General features: G+C 35.6%; 1 protein-coding gene across 1 annotated transcript in view; it reads right to left on the bottom strand.

Annotated features, from left to right (window-relative positions):
* LOC130152876 (protein unc-13 homolog A-like) overlaps positions 1–14,216 on the bottom strand; it is a 60,376-nt gene that overhangs the window by 16,578 nt on the left and 29,582 nt on the right. The window contains exon 7 of the mRNA XM_056347092.1: positions 7,251–7,317. Within this exon, the coding sequence (XP_056203067.1) occupies positions 7,251–7,317 (67 nt within the window). The remainder of the gene's footprint in view (positions 1–7,250; positions 7,318–14,216) is intronic.

Here is a 14,216-nt window from a genome sequence, read left to right on the forward strand (position 1 = left end):
AATCATGCTATCTCACTTTTTGAAGAGGAAAGCAAAGTGATAATTCTTTTTTCTGACCTTGCTTAAACAGAATTCTCAAATAATGGTGCAGCAGCTCATAAAGGTTTCTTCCAGGGTCTATCATTCTTAATACCTCCAATTAACTGAAGAAAGCAATTTTTAACTTTTACACCAATTTAAAGGAGAAGAGGAATAAATCATAAAATACCTAAACTCACAATACCATAAAAGTTAAAATAAGCCTTCAAATAAGTTAACTTTATTCTGATAAAAGGCATCTCCATTTTCTTTTCTTCAAAATTCTTTTGTCTTTTTGATACATTTTTCCACTGAGAAACTTTCAGAGGAAGTAATTCCAAGGGAAAAAACAAACAACAACAACAAAAAAAGTGCTAGTGAGTTTACTTAAAAAGATAGGAAATAAGAGAAACAAAATCAGGGGTTTTTGTCAAAGTTAAGGTAAATGTGATTTTATCATTTTACGTAGTACATATCCTACACAAAAGCCATAAGACATGAAAGATAAGGTGGTAGAATAAATTTTAAGTTAAAACATAATCCAGTTACAGTTAAGCTTTGCTAGATAATTTACCAAAAGGGCAGCACAAAACTTCCATACAACTAGCAGTTAGATGTATTGCTTTTTATGACTTTCCTTCATGCCTCTGATAAGAGGGTTGTGATCCTGACCTATTAGCTGAATTTCTAATCCATTATCTCTGCATAGAACCATGTATTCTAGGCTGCAATCAGGATGAAGTCATTGCATGATTTTTGAAGCCATAAACGAAGATGAAATCAATCTCACATTTTCTCTTTGAGGAAATAATTGATGCTATTTGCAAGCACTGTACTCCTTGTTGCGTGTTCAATGGCCACAACACAAGTGAGATACACTCTTGAACTTCTGCCTTTATCAGTTTTGTCAAAGTAAACTTCCTAAATTCCACTTTTTGAAAGCTGCAGGGTCAACTATGAAGTGATCTTAGAAATGTTAGTCCAATCTCCCCACAGTGACCTTTTTACCATCTTCATGTAAACTCTAACAGTTCAGGCACAAGATAGTCAAGATCACTTGTACCACAGTAGTAGAACTGCTTGATATAACCAACCAATATCTTTCTTCACATAATAACAACAAAAAATAAGCGATTCATAAAGAAAAGACATCCCAGAAAGTCTTTTAACTCCTCAGGTATTTTGAGCTTCCTCATAGCGTCAATTGATATTTTAAAACATTGTCAAAATATCTTAAAATTGACAAACTTACACTGATACTAAATTCACTTAATTGAAAAGAAAGTGCACTTCAACATCTCTTTGTTTTCAAATTGTCAGTTTGCCACTTTTTAAATATGTCATCCTTGAAATAAACTCACAAAACTTTAAGAAAAGAAGCTTGTTTGCTGACAGCCATTTAGCCCAATCAATATGCTGCTTGTCACTTGAACACTCATTTCTTTTGAATTGCATCAGGATACAAAATATCTATTATTAACACTTCATGGAAAGGACATACCTGTTTATTCCCACTTCAAGACACATTTGCATACAAAATATTACCTGGAATGCAGCGTTCAAGAAATTGTTCAAATGAAAGATGGCTTTTAAAAAAATAGCAATTTCTTTCGGCCTATTGAAATCTTTTAAAGGGAAGCTTTGCATTAATCTCAGAGCCCCATAGCTCCCAAACAAAGAATGATTTCTGGTTACCCACTCCTAAACTCCTATTGATGTCACTGTGTAATTCCTGCTTTACTATTAGTTTATCATGGCTTTTCTCTCAATAAGACAGTAAATCAATAGTGCTGACAGAACTCAGCTACTGATTAACTTCTCTCTGTTAGTTAGTGTTCTCACACTGAGCATCACCACTGCATCCACCATATAGTTAACCATGAATCACAAAGAACAGCGTAAGAACAATACACAGTGAATAGTTAATTCTATATAATCTTTTTCTAAAATATTGTAACACATACCAATATTTTTTTAATTTAATGGCATAAACTATATACAGATATGCTATACTCATTTTGCAAACTAAGAAATAAAGCAAACAGGGAAGATTTGCCTAGGCAAATCTGTGTCAGTATCACTGTTGAACTCCAAGTTATAAGACCAGTCAATATAGCGCCACTATTTTGTCACGTTTTGTTTCCAATACTCAGCACAGCTGTGGAATGATACAAGGGGTAACTCACATGAGTAGTCTCCTGCTTATTGTTAGCCTTAGGAATCAATTACTATGCTCTGTATTTTATAAAAAAGCACATCCATCTCAGAGAAGTGACCATTATTTATTCAAGTGAGTCAAGCAAAACAGTCTCTACCACACATAGGATTAGTAGCTAAAGATATAATCGAAGTGATGTACAAAACTGGCGTCGGAGAGAGGAAAGGGGAAAATCCATTTGATAGTACTCAAGGCTACCACTGTGTTAAAAAAACAAACAAACAAAAAAACCCCCAAAACCCCAAACCTCTAAATGCATCTTTTTATAATTATTGCCAGTACTTCATATCACTCATTTCAAATCTGTTAAAGAGCTAAGGCAAACAAAAAAAACCTCCACCTGTTACTGTTTCTAGCAGCACAGTGAACATGAAACTGAAACACAGATACTAGGATTGGATTACTGTAAAAGAATTCTGGTTTGGATTTTTGTTTTTTTTAATCAATAAGCAGAGCAGCAATTAAAGAACCCTATCTAGTCCTGCACTGTCTTTTTAAAAGCTATTCATTTCTGATTTACAGTTTTCCCTCAAATGATTAACTCCTCTCCCCTCCCAAACATGGGAGGGATTTCCCCAATAGTTTTATCTTAGTATTGCTATATCCTATATGATTGCAACAAGGTCTAACTATTGTTATTTCAGAGACACCGAGGCAATTTATCATAGAGAAAGATACATTCTCCAACAACAGTTTGGCACTTTTCCTGTCTGGTCATACAATGCCTCTGGTGAACCACTGGATGTCATCCCACCTTTGATCAGAACTGCCTAATTCAATTTCTTATTTCCATAGGTTAGGATCAAAAGCATGCACTCCAAATATTCTTACTGGAACTTAAGCCACCTGTATATTTTCTAGTACAGTAAGAATTCAGGTTTGTTTCAGCTGTGAAGAAATACTTGAAGCAATAGTGCTCCACTACTACTTCACGGGAGGTATTTTGTTATTGTCTATTTTAAAGATCATCCACTTGAGAAAACTACACACACACACACTCATCTCTGTTCCAAGCTAAACCTACGTTCCTAAGCCTCCAAGAATAGTTAAAAAATACAAAAAAAAAATTACCGTTACTTCTCTGTTCTCTAAAGGCCTCCAGTGATGGATATGTTACCTACACCCTGCTCTAATGCTTAAAAGCCTTCCTTGTGCTTACTAAAGGTCATGATTTCTTTTTCCAGTTCGTTAAGGATAGTAACAGTTCCCTTCTTGTGGAAGCAAGATCTTACAGCATAAATACCTACACACAGGGATTACTTTCTGTGGAAAATTACTTATTTTGCTTTATCTGTTCATTTGCCTCCGTTATGAGGCTCTATGAATATTACATCTTCTGTAAAATACATCAGGAATGTTTAGTTTCCTGATCTTCTTGTGCTGCTTGTTCTTTTTGTCGATGGTCCTTTTTTAGCCAATTCCAAGAGTAAAGCTTATTGTGATTAGGCATTGGCAGAGATTCATCTTCCATGCCTCTCAGATTTTCTAAGCAAAGAATAGCATTTAATGTCACATCAATTGTACTAAATCAACGATGAGATGTTACTAGTATGTTTCTGAAAATCAGTTTATCTTCAGGAAGAAAAGCCAAAAGACCAAGGCAACACACATAACTAAGCCACTGAAGCATAAAGCACTAAGATCATAAGCATATTTCAGGCACAATAACTTTATCAGAAGAAAAATCTTACTCAATTTGTAGGTTAAAATGAAGTTAAATAAACTCTTAATGTTAAAGCAAACTACTAATCTGTTATAACAAGCAATCAGGCCAAACATTTTATTTTGCTTTGTGCAAGGTCTCTTAATGTGTGCACAGGCCCAGAAAAAACAGAAGCTTGGTTGAATAAAATGCTAGCATGTAACTTTGCATTACAAACACATCTAATTTTCACTAAAAAAAGGCCGCTTATTAAGACAAGGTTTAGAACTAAGCTCTGACTTGCCTTCAGCATTAGGCATGTGCTTGGTGCAGGCATCATGGTAAGAACGTAAGCCACCCAACTGAGAACACAAAAGGTGCCCATTTCCCTGTATGACTATTTCTATTACCATGGGAAATTCCTAATATAATGTTCAGTTAAACAGCATCAGAACGATTTAAATACTTTTTAGATTAAAGTTTTTCCCCTCTAATATCTACATGTCTCCTTGCAAGACAACTCAGCTGTTCAAGAGCTGGGTTTTCATAGTCTCCAATGTCCCAAATTAGAAGCATATGAAGACCAAAATTTAACAAGCTTACAATGAAACAGTAATTCAGGATTTAAATGACATTTTAAATATTTACAGAAATTTTCCACTTCTTTTCAGAAAGACTTGCACATGAGATATTTGATTACATCTCCCATCCACCTGATATTCAAACTCTTTAAAAGACTTACAATAACTTCATCACCATCTTTCAGCCCCAACGTAATACTAGATTAACTGCTGAGTAATTTTTCCTTATTTCAGTGCGGTGAGTTAATCTGACTACTTTGCTACAAAAAACAGTTCAATGGCACAGTGACAACCCAAGATTCCCACTCATGCATGCTAACTTGTTTACTTAACCATCTTCTAACTGTCAAACTCAAAACTACTTTGAAGAATGGCAGTAGGAAGAAGCATATTAACATTCCTTCATTCAAAACTTCTTTCAAAATATGAATGAAATGCAGCTGATTCATCAAATCATGAAGTTACTGACCACATCACATTATTTATTTGCTTTTAAACTTGGAAATAAATTTATCCCACTGACTAGACAATTAGACAAAAGGATGACTGTTCACAGAGAGATTCTGTAAAAGCATCTTAAGACTACAGTAGTCTCCGTCTACAAAAAAACCTGGATTCTTTGGCATTTTGATGACAGTTAGGCCAGGACTTGTCCTGCCTACTTCCTCTAATGAGCTAACATTCAGCTTCAAAAAAAATAAAATTAAAAAAAAATCAAACCAGTGATAAAGTAGGATGCAGAAACTGAGATCATGTGAATCAGAAAAACACTCTTCCCACAAGACCCCAGTATAAACAGATCTTTTTCCCACTTTTTTCACACAGGCTCAGTCTATGAATTATCACAAAGGCAACAGAACTCAGTAAAAAAGAAAACTGAATTGATTCCCAAAAAAGCAGGAAAAAAATAGCTCAAAGGAACTGATGAAGCTGCATCTCAGATGGGTTTGATTAGTATTTACCACTAAACAGGTTTGGCTTTACTGTAAAAGCATAAAGTGGCACTGGACAGCACGGCACTCAAGAACAAGCAGTATTTTCCAAAAAGCCTACACACAAGTGAAACAGGAAGGTAAATCCGTGACCTTTAAGTTTTTTGGTAGGTCATTGTACACACTAAAGACAAAACTTCTGTGTTTCTCAGAAGTTATCAGCAGTAAATTTGCAGTAGTGTCAAGGCTGGAAGGCAACTGATGGCATTCTTTTTCTGTATTTTTACTTTCGAACTCAAGACACAACTCCCCAGTATAAGCTAGTTTCCTCCTGTACAACAGACTGTGTGAACGCTGAACAGGAGCAGATTTTAATCCACAAATTATTTATTAGACCTTGGGGAGTTAAGATCCAAAGTCTCATACAACTTATCTCAAACTTCTTTCAAAACACCAATCCCAAAAAGCTGTGTGAAATAATTACCACTTAAATACTGGACAGTGGAGACAGCTGCTTCATAAGCATTGCTTCAAAAAGGCTTGGTTGCTTTAAAACAATTGATGTATTTAAAAGGAATTACAGAAAAAGCAAAAAAAACCCCCAAGAAAACACAAAAACCCCACCCAACACCACACCTTAAAAAAGCCCATTTAGTTAATGACAACAGATAATTATATATTGCTACTTTTAACACTTTTTTACCCCCAGAAACATAGAATATTTTTTTTTAAATACAGGTGTTGCCTCATGTAGAGTTCTGGGAGTATCTCTAGTGTACATTCTCTTGGATTGCTGACTACCTCAGCTTAGGCACATGACTTCTTCCTGCTTTGACCAGTGATATTCACTGGTCTCTTTTCCTTTTCATGGAAAATTAAGAAACATTTACTTAAGGCACTAATGCCCGACTTACAGCAAATGGATTCAGTTCCTCTAGGTCTACAACCTTCCTGCTACATACAGCCCTTTCAGAGAGACTAATACTGACTGAGGCTGCCAGCACAGGGAGAACAACTTTGTTCCATGTAGAGCTGTAACTGCACTGCGAGAAAGAGCCATGTGGAGAGACCACCCTGCTGTGCTTGCCTGCCACACCAAACCTTACCAGCAGCTAATGTCAAACAGTTCAGTGCAAAAAATGGGATTTTAAGAGTTGGATTATTAGCTCCCTTTCATTAACCAGGAGTGGCATGGAACTGACATAAGAGATAGTACTACTTGGCAAAACCTGATTATGTCTGAATTCCCAGCTGCTCATGTGAGGCCATAGTTTGTACAGTTTCGGAGCAACAGTGAAGAAGAAAATACTTGGTACCTATGCTGACCACATAAACAAAGCAAGTGATCAGGATAATTTCCCTTAATTATCACATCTAATAAAAAAATGTTTGCTTAGGCAGTGGTATCATCAGTAGATCTTACAAGATATTTCTAGGAAAAAATATCAAAACAATGTTTTAAAACCCATTTATATTAAATATTATTGAAGTACTGATGTTTCTTAATATAAAATTTTTTTCAGAAATAGATGCTGAAGTTATGGTTTCTGGATTAATATGCAACACAGATAAGATGGCCAAACTATAATCATTTCCCATGCCTCTAAAGAAAGTTTCAGAATCTCATCCTCTTTCTGTTTCAGAAGAAACAAAATACCCCGAGGCCAGGGAACCACACAGATTTAAGGACCAATGTAAGGAACTGTCTCTACTGTCAGAAACTCAGTCACACCCTCAGATCCCACTGTAACTGAATAGCGGTTTACAGGAACTAGAAACCTTACACTAAATGCCCCTTCCATCTGAGAAAATTCTTTAAATTATAGTAACACATCAGTAGTTTTAAGAGCAGCTCTTACCTTCTGAATAGCCCTGGCCCATCTTGCTTTTGCGAAATTACTTTCATCAGCTTGATCTTTATTTCTCCTGGAGAAGTGGGGGCAGAAAAAAAAAAGTACTTAGAACAGCAAAGTATGGGGAAAAAAAGAAATACTAAAAGACCTTAGATAAGTCTATGGACAAGCAAATCAAAGCCAGCTAGAACCATCATCCATTTGTTCTGTATTTCCTCTGTATATAGTATCCTCTACATACTGGAAAAAATTAGCTCTGTGGAGGCTATTCTTTACATAAAGTCAAGAAAACTTATCCTGGTAATTAGTGTAACAGTAACTTTACACTTAGTAGAAAAGAGCTGATCCAAAGTCACACACTCATCCTCCTACTCTATATGACAGGCTGTTCAGTAAGTACTGTTTCAGCACGTGGATTCACAAGTGCCTTTGCTTTGTCAGTACCAAATCCAAACAAACTATGCAAAATAATGGAGGAAAATACTTCATTATGATCTATTTAGCCATATTATTTAATATGGAACATTTATTTTACTCATGTCCGATGAATGACTTGACACCATGAGCTAGATCAATATTTGTTGCAGGGGATGACCAGGTTTGAGATAATCTTCTAATGTATTTTTCCATTATTGACATCTATTTTCAACTCCAGTTCACTTTCTCCAGAAGGTAAATAAAAGTAAAAATCTCAGAAAACCTGATATTCCTATTTCAAACAGCTTTGTTTCTCTCCTAGGGTTTGAATGTTAAAATCAAATATAACAAACTGAAAATACTTAAGTTTTTATAACTACTGTTTTGTCTTATTTTCATTACAATTGAAGATAAGGGTAAAGAAACACATTTCTCTTCCATCTTCTCCCTATTAATTTCAAACTGCCCCGCCACACTCTACTTGGGCTGTTAGCTGATAAAACAAAACAATGTTTACAGTGAAGAGTGCCCAGACCTGACAGTGATTTGGCTGTAAAGTTAGAACACAGCATACATATGCTTGGTTTAGTATACAGGAAAAAATAAGCAGGCACTAGACAGTAACTACAGTGAAACACATGGCAGTATCTCCATATGCTGATTTGCTCTGCTGTAACAAAAATATTAAACTGCAGTTCTGAAACAATTCCCACCTATTCAGGCATTCTGAAGCAATCAAGCTATATTCAAGCAGAGAAGACAGACTCGCAGTATCCCCTTTGGATTACAGGGGGTTCCATTAATTTGAAGAGTATACTGGCTTGAAAAGACATGATTTCTGTTCCATATATTATTAACATGCTATAAAAAAGTATTGGTAAAGGAATATCTTTCCCAGTTATAGTGGTTCATAAATCAGGATTACAAGGTCTTTGACACTGAATGGCAAGAAAAGAAAACAGCAACAACAAAAACCACTCAAACCACCAAGAGAGGAAAAAAAAAAAAGAAACCTTTGAATTCCTTCAGTAAACGCATATCCTTTTCAGACACAGAACTAGCACTGTCACCAAGTCTTTGCAAGCTGCACTAAGTGTGTTACTAAGAAGACATCAAGACATCTTGGAACCATTTATTCCTCTCAAGGCTTGGAATAAAGCTCTACAAGGGAAGAAAAAAACCCCACAACATTCCGAAACAACATGCCCGCCCCCCCCGAAAAAAGCCACCACAACAAAACTTACATTTGATCACATAAGCACCATTAACAGAACTCTAAAAAATCTTTGAAATAAGAATATGTTATGCAATCTGTTGCCCCCACGCAGAAGCTGTACAGTTACACAGGCCCATTATAACGAGGTTTCATTATTCAGCGATTTCACCACACCTGTGAGGAATGTTGGTTGAAGCTGAAAAATGCCAGTTCAGTTCATGGCTGTTAAGGACAGGTTAAAATTAATTACCTATTACTACTTAGTATAGCCTCTACCACTCTTGCAAGAATCTAATTAAAAAAATACTGCCTTGTACAATAACAGTTAAGTAACAATATCAAAATACACAGTAAAATTCTATAGGTACAATCTATAGAAGACAGTGGCATCCCGTCTATTAAGTAAAGTTGCAGTATATTTATATTATACCTCAGTGATATCCCTGGGTTCACACATTACTGTCTAATTATCTTGGACTTTTGGAATCATGCTCTTTTATCTGAGGAGAAAAATGTTCTCTCTGATAGGCACAGCTGAGTGCACATGATGCAAACTAAGTATGAAAAGGATTGTCTTCCCCTGCCCTTGTCTCAGAGGCTGAATATTTGCAGGTTTAGCCTTTTTCCTTTTGACATCATTCACTTTTTTGTATTGTAAGGTAAATCAGCCAAGTGATACTAGTAATTAGCCCAACCTATCCTGCAGCTGTTAACTAGACTGGAAATACTAGTTAATAATTAACCTTAGGAATTCTGAGGGTAATTAACCTCAAGGTCAGACAGAGAGCTGGTTGTCAACATTGATTGAGAAGGAACAGAGAAAAACAGCTCTCTCTGCCTTAACTGAAAGTAAATAGGGTCGAGGGAATTCTTAAGTTTTGAGGCAGACAAAAAATATTTAACTGGTTTGGGAGACTTTTAGAAAGTCATAATTCTGTGATCAGACTGCTGAGCAGTGCAGACAAGGCAGTTCAATACATTTCTGCTCGTGCTACATAACGACTCGCACAGACAGGCACAGTAGGAGCAGCTTCTTTACCTGTTCGCTTCCTGCTGACACAGCAATAGGTCCAGTTTAGTCAACAAATGATTAAATTTCTATACAGATCTATCAAAATTACTTGGTCCCCTGGCAGACAACAGTTTCTCAATACTGACTGAAGCCTCCAGATGACTTGCAGTTTACAGGAATTCTGAGTAGCAAAGACCAGCAGATACTACTGGGAGCGATCTGTACTGCTAACTGAACAACATATGAGGAATGTGTTTTGTTGAAGACAAACACATCACTATAATTTTTTGAAACCAAGAACAAAGCAGAACCAGAAGATTAGGACACAAGCATTAAATCAGAAGATATGGGAATCATAGCTGATAATTAGAAGACCATTAATTCGCTGTGGCAGACAACAAAAAAGTTTGGAAACCAGACAAATGCCTTAAGAGTGCCTGAAAATCACACTGATTGACAGTTTCTACAACATAGTGCCCAGCTGTGGTCTCTGAACCAGTGCAGTTCACAACACAAGAACAATCAGAAGGGGAAAACTGGAAGAGAAGTCTCATAATGAGAAGACCAGCAATATTTGGATATGGCAAGCTAAGCGAAAAGCCTGGGTCAAAACTTTGACGCATTGTGCATCAAACTTGGTAGGTCTCCACATCTCCTAGCCATAAGGACCAAAATAATTAACCTTGTTGCAGTCAATTTACCAACAGAAGACAGTTATGTGCAATGGAATGCACAGGCTGGATAAATGTAAGGGCTGTTCAGTCTGGTTTATCAAAACCCAAGGATTTTTAATAGAAAACAAAAGTTACACTGACACTTTTACTTAACAGATGTTTTCCTCTCAATTATGCTGCCCAAATACATTAAAATTGGTCTAGTATTTCAATGATGATTTGCATTTCCTGTAAAATTAAATCTCGCTACAGAATTTGGTGTAAAGCAGTTAATTATATAGCAGTTGAAGTGTGGCCATATACACACAAACAATGATATCTTCTAAATGTTTGTTTGCAATAGGCAGTCCTGAACATCTGCATTGATTCCTAACCATTCATCATTAATGTTGATTTTGTCAGCTTTGAATATAACTGAAAATAAACTATGGAAGAAAAATGGAAATAACTACATTCTATTATGATGTATTATGACTTCTTAAATCAGCAGTTCCCACTCCCCACTAGCAACAAGTCATGCTGGAACTAACATCTTATGCTTAAAAACAATCTGAAACAGAAAGATTAAGCAGTTGTACTTGGGTGGTATACTGCCACACAACTGTGATTTTTTTGTTGTTTTGCTTTCTTCAAATACGCTTTTCAGGAAGTTGTGATAATGGGCATTCTTGTAAGAATATGGGATAAGGATGCTGATGGTGATTTCTAGTTTTATTCTGCATTCTTTTGTAGTTAAGAAGGATAAGAAAGAGTAATTAACAGCTTCTGTTCTCTAGAATACCAAAAAAAGTAACTTCTGAAACATGCACAATTTAACATGCATTGGAAGTATATGATATGTTCATAAGATACTTGAAACTTCTGAGGGAGGATTTACATATCTGTTACTCATTTATACCGCAGCAGCCCAAGTTCTTTAGGAATATCTTTGTGTGCAGTGAGGCCCTAGATGTAGAAGCTGCTACCACAGTCTTGCATATCAAGCCAAAGTGACATTAGCAATATTACATACACCTGGGCTACAAAAGCTTGTCCTTGTTATAGCACCTGCCAGATGATCTGAAGCTGACTGCACTGAAAGAGCTTCCAGCTGACAACAATCTTTGCATCAGTAGCTTTCAAGTCGACTCATGCACTCAGAAGGGAACACCGTTCTTATTGGAAAGTATATCTAGGATATGGAACTCTAAAAATGGCATCCCATTAAGGATTATTGTACTATAAAGCTATAATTCCATTTTAACTAATTTCATAGTTCTCGATTACACAGTACAGATAGAAGAATCAGTACAACATTAAAAAGGAGTAAGTAGCAGTTCAGTAAAGTTTAGGAAGAACTGTAAGCAGTACATGTCCATCTTGGCTATAATCACAACTTGATAAAATTGCAAAGTAGAATTAAGCAAGCCAGACTTCCCACAGTTAGCTATAACACAGTAAGGCTTACTCCTTTAAGCCTTGCATATATTCATATAACTTAGCATTACCCAACTACTTCATAGAGATATTTTTGTGTGTCTTAGTGACAACAGAAGGCAGGCTTTGCTCCAAGATACTTTTTTTGTAGCATTAAATCTATATCCCTACACAGGTTCCTATTTATAGATGCTCAAGTTGCATTTGAAAATTTAGTTTTCAAACACAGGCAGAGAACAATAGGTCAGCAACCAGTTACTAATCTCTACAGTAAAGTTTTAGTTTTAAATTTAACTATACTTTCTCCTTTTGCATTTGCTTTCTTACGGTCTACAATCATAAATTTCAGTAGCTATATGGTCATCTTCAATCATATGTTTATATCAGTTATATTGCTGCTGAGTTTCACTTGAAATAGTTTGCAGTTCTGAGTTCTTGGTGGTTTTTTTCTGTTTTAAAACTAAAATTGTGAGTCTTTGTTTGGGACAAAATATTTGATTTTATCTTCACTTGTATTTTGAGAGCAACATTATCTACAGTAATGAAATAATATTTTCTGATTTCTTTGAGATCACCTTGTGTACCTGCCTAAAATACACAGTACAGCAATAACATCCATCTTCTAACCATTCAGATACAAATGCTTAGTAACACATGAACAGAAGCTAAAATAGGCTTACATATGCTTTAGTTAAGTTCTTAGCCATTTTTATTTCCCTAATTCTTTTTCTGGTTAATTACCTAATCATTAAGAAAGTAAGTCTTATATAAGACATACACCTTTTGACTCACCTCTAGAGAAAATGAATGAAGTTTCAAGGCATGCATTTATCCCCACAATAGCACTCATATTTTTCCAAAGTATGAATATTTCCTCCACTTTTTTCAAGGTTTCCATAGGTATAATTTGTATTGATACTGATCTTGATATTTTCATGAAAGATGTCTATTCCTGCTTGTTTTTTAGAAGTAACCTGAACCAAGTCCATTACCTGCACAGCTGTTAAAGATAACCCATCAATGACTGCAGCCTGGTTACCCCTCCTCTTCCTGGGCATAATTAACTACTTGTTGCAAGGGAAGTACTTGTCTCTCCCTAGTGTGTTTTCATCCTTCAGACTATACATTTACGGGTTGCTGCTGTTAAAGCTGATTCAGGAAGTCAGAGCTTGCTTTAACAATTATTTTCAAGTTAGGTTATTTTAGTATTCTGACTTACAAACTTTTGTTTCATATCAGGTAAATAGTAAACTAATCTGTGTTGTTGAGAATGGATACTGGGAAAGGGAGACAATAACTGCTTAAATCTCTGTATTTGTCAAAGTCCTTAATTTGGTACACTATGAATTTAGCATGTAAATTGTGCTTGTCCTGAATTTTACTACCATAATTATAATTAATAACAATTATAGTTTATTATAATTAATTATATATATGCTTTTCTGCCTTCTTTTAAGTAAGACCCATCATAGTAGCATTCAAACCTCTTGCACAGGCTTTGAGGCATCCTGTGATGTACCCATGGACACTAGACCTGAATTTAGTGCTCTAAGCATTTCAAAGGATTGACTGATATCTAGGTGAAATACAAGTTTTGTCACTGATGTGAAAGGAGGCAAAACCTCACTCTAATACAGCTTTAATTAATTGAGCTGGACAAATCACATGAGCTCAAGATTAAAGATAGTTTCCATATATGAACAGGACAGCAGCCCAAATAAAAGGTCAAACTAAAATGAAATCAGATAAATTCTCTTTGTGAACATAATCTGAAACTGCACTGACAGAAGAAGCAGAGAGGTAAAATCAAACATTTTGTTGGGAAATGGCAATTTAGAAGGATTAAATTGGAATCAATAGAGGAATAGGGAAGAACAAATTCTGAAAGTGTTCTATAGCTGAGGGGTTGTGGATTATGAAGTTTCTTTCATCATCTTTGAGTACTTTTTTTTTCTAATGCAAAAATAAGCAGAGAGACATAAAACCAGTTGTCATTCAAGACATACTGTTAGATCCTCTGTGAAACACCTTAATTTATACTGCCGTTTGCATGTTATGATAAACTAAACACTCTGAGGCACAACTCTACAGTATGATAGAGGAATTCTATTTCACTCTGACAGCAAAATGCTGAAAGATCTGTTTGTGAATCTCAACAGTTAGAACTCCATCAGTGCAAAAGCTAACATACACAAAAAGGCAAGATGTTTTGTATAGAAACCTCAATTCATATTGAG

Source organism: Falco biarmicus, chromosome 7, assembly GCF_023638135.1.
Source record: "Falco biarmicus isolate bFalBia1 chromosome 7, bFalBia1.pri, whole genome shotgun sequence".
Taxonomy (NCBI): domain Eukaryota; kingdom Metazoa; phylum Chordata; class Aves; order Falconiformes; family Falconidae; genus Falco; species Falco biarmicus.